This window comes from Propithecus coquereli, unplaced genomic scaffold, assembly GCF_000956105.1.
Source record: "Propithecus coquereli isolate 6110/MARCELLA unplaced genomic scaffold, Pcoq_1.0 Scaffold132, whole genome shotgun sequence".
NCBI lineage: Eukaryota > Metazoa > Chordata > Mammalia > Primates > Indriidae > Propithecus > Propithecus coquereli.
In genome coordinates, this window is record NW_012137414.1 from 1678210 (window position 1) to 1680899 (window position 2690).

Genomic DNA, 2690 nt, shown 5'->3' on the forward strand with positions numbered 1-2690 from the left:
TGGAGCTTTTTTTTTTAAAACACTAGCCCATGCTGTATCAGACAGTTCTCTACTTCCAATAACAACCATAAAAAAAAAAAATCAAGAAGGCTTTATTTAGCACAGATTATCACACAAGGTAAGTAGTTGCTAAATAAAACTTGCATGGTTATTTTAAAGAAAATGATTTCTATGCTAAGAAAATTTGTTTATACTCTACAGGTACCTAAAAGATTCCAAAGTGCACAATCACCACGGCTGGATTCCTATATGGGTTACAGCTCTCAATATGTTCCCCAATCAGAGGATTCAATTAAGATTTCAAACGGAAAAAATGAGGCAGATATTTGATTTATATTTATATCACCTTTTAAAGATGGCTTTATGATCTTTAAGTGTTTTAAGTAATTAAAATTATTCCTTCTTCTAATACTGACTAAACTGAGAAATACAGACAATATTAGAAAAATTTCAGTAAGTTATTGATAGGCCTGTTTCTCAAGAATCTCTTTCTCAAAAACTTTCACTGGTTCCCTGGAAACAGTAGAATAAAGTTTGAACACCTCGACCTAGCATTCAAGGTCTAAGTCCTACTCTACCTATGCACATTAACCTCTGTTAACTCATCAGAAATCTCATGCTTAAGCCAGGGAACTGTATTTACTGTCTCCTGAAAGTCAGTCTCTGTCTTGACTTCAAGCCTTTGTTACCCCAGGTTCTTTTCCCTTCTAAAATATGCCTTCCCCTTTCCTCTCTGCCTATTGTTTAGGGCAGTGATTCCTCACTCTTTTTCCCCTTTAATCTAATAACCTTACGAAAATCAGATGAAAGCTACAGACCTGCTTCCCATATAAACGCACATATGAAACTTTGCATATAATTTCAGGAAATTCACAGATCCAGGAACCCCAAGTAAAAACTTCTCTAGGAGGAAGTAGCTGTAGATATGCTGATTGTAAGAGGGTGGACATATATGCCCACTTCTCTAAACCTGTAAACTCTGAGAGATTACCCTGAGTTTAGAGAGGGTGGGAAAATGTGCAAAGGCTCCATGGAAAAAGTAGAGGTTAAGTTGAGCCTTGAAGAACAGACAGGATTTATACATGCAGAGCTTTTAGAAGGGCATTCCAGCAAAAGGATAATGCAAGAGTGGAGAAGCACGCTGAATCTATACAGAAACTAGTTGATATGTGAGTTCTCTCCTTACCCAGGAGCATACACAGCACTTACCACTCTGTGTTATAATTATCTGTTGATGTACCTATTTTTCTTACTGGTAGGTATGCACTAAGCATCTAACAGTGTCACATTCATAAACTGTATGCAAAAAAAAAAAGCTGCTTGAATAAATGTTGAAAGGTAAAACAATAGATTGGATAATAGAAAGCTTATGAAGTCACACGATTTTGGGAAATGTGTTTCAAAATTTTCAGAGTTGTTTCAGATCATTAGAACTCATGTACATTAACCAACATGTTAAAAATGTATTATCTAACGCTTTTCATTAGAGCAGCTCCCTTTAGGACTGCTATCAGTCAATACTGTTATTTCAGTTTCTACAATTACTTACACTTAATGAAACTGCTCTGCCTTAAGATATTCTAGAGTCAACACTTTCCCAAAATTCATACTGATCTTGTTCTAACTCATCTGAATTAATGTACTTATAAAAATAATTTTAAATGTTTAAAAAATGTATATCATATGCTTAAAAGAATAAATGAATACACAGAGAATAACAATCTATAAAACTTTTGGTCAGGCTGAACTTTTCTATTTTGACAGAAAGCAATTTATAATAAATGAGATGCTATACCTTGATTATAGCTGTTGGTATATGAAAATGCTGATGAGCCTATGGAATTTGCACACATGAATAAATAAAGCATCAAATTATTCTGACGAGAACTACTGAAGGCAAAAAAGTCCTTCATCCATTGTTTAAAAAAAAAAAAAAAAAACCCTCCACATTCTGCCAGGAACAGAACCTAAAAGAAAAACAAATGGCCTGGACAGCCAATGTCCCCACCTCCTATTGACACATCCTAACAGATCACTTACCGTCGGGATAGCAGTGGTGCAGCTAACTCTTCTGAGCCGTCTCTGCATCAGGTCATGCTCCATACCGTTAACTTCAGCCTTCAACCGCTCTAGCTCCTCTTTCTCAAGTTTCAATTGCTTTGCTAACCTCTCCATCCTTGCTCGCTGATGTAACAGCAAGGCTATGGCATTACAGATAAAGTCATTGCAGAGAACAACACTGAGTAAGTGACTGGAAAATTTCTATATGCATTGCTAATGTATAGAAGACTCATCCAACTTGGGGTTGGCATTTACTCTCACGCCTTTCCAATGCTATTCTGCCTCCATATCTGTTTTAATTTAGCTCTTTTAACTGCTACCAAAGTGACATCACCTGTATATCCCACTGTTCTGTCATCTGTAGTTTCCCTAAGACTCTCTTTATATTTGTGTACGTGTTTTAAACAGGCTCAGTACCAGACATATTGAATTACAATTATAATTATGCCCCTTCTTACATATTAAAAGAATACAAAATTCTCAGGTACCTTGAAACAATCTGAATAGACTCTTAAAAAACCCTATTCTCCTTTATGTTTAATTTAATTATTATTAGCTAATCCAACAATGTTCTTCATTACTAATTCCACTTCTTATATATTATTTATACATAAGTTTTGGGCTATCCT

At 35.2% G+C, this 2690-nt stretch overlaps 1 protein-coding gene across 1 annotated transcript in view; it reads right to left on the reverse strand.

Annotated features, from left to right (window-relative positions):
• The window catches only part of TAB3 (TGF-beta activated kinase 1/MAP3K7 binding protein 3), a 68524-nt gene that overhangs the window by 17605 nt on the left and 48229 nt on the right, over positions 1-2690 (reverse strand). Inside the window, exon 6 of the mRNA XM_012638703.1 lies at positions 2041-2201. Coding sequence (XP_012494157.1) covers positions 2041-2201 — 161 coding nt within the window. The remainder of the gene's footprint in view (positions 1-2040; positions 2202-2690) is intronic.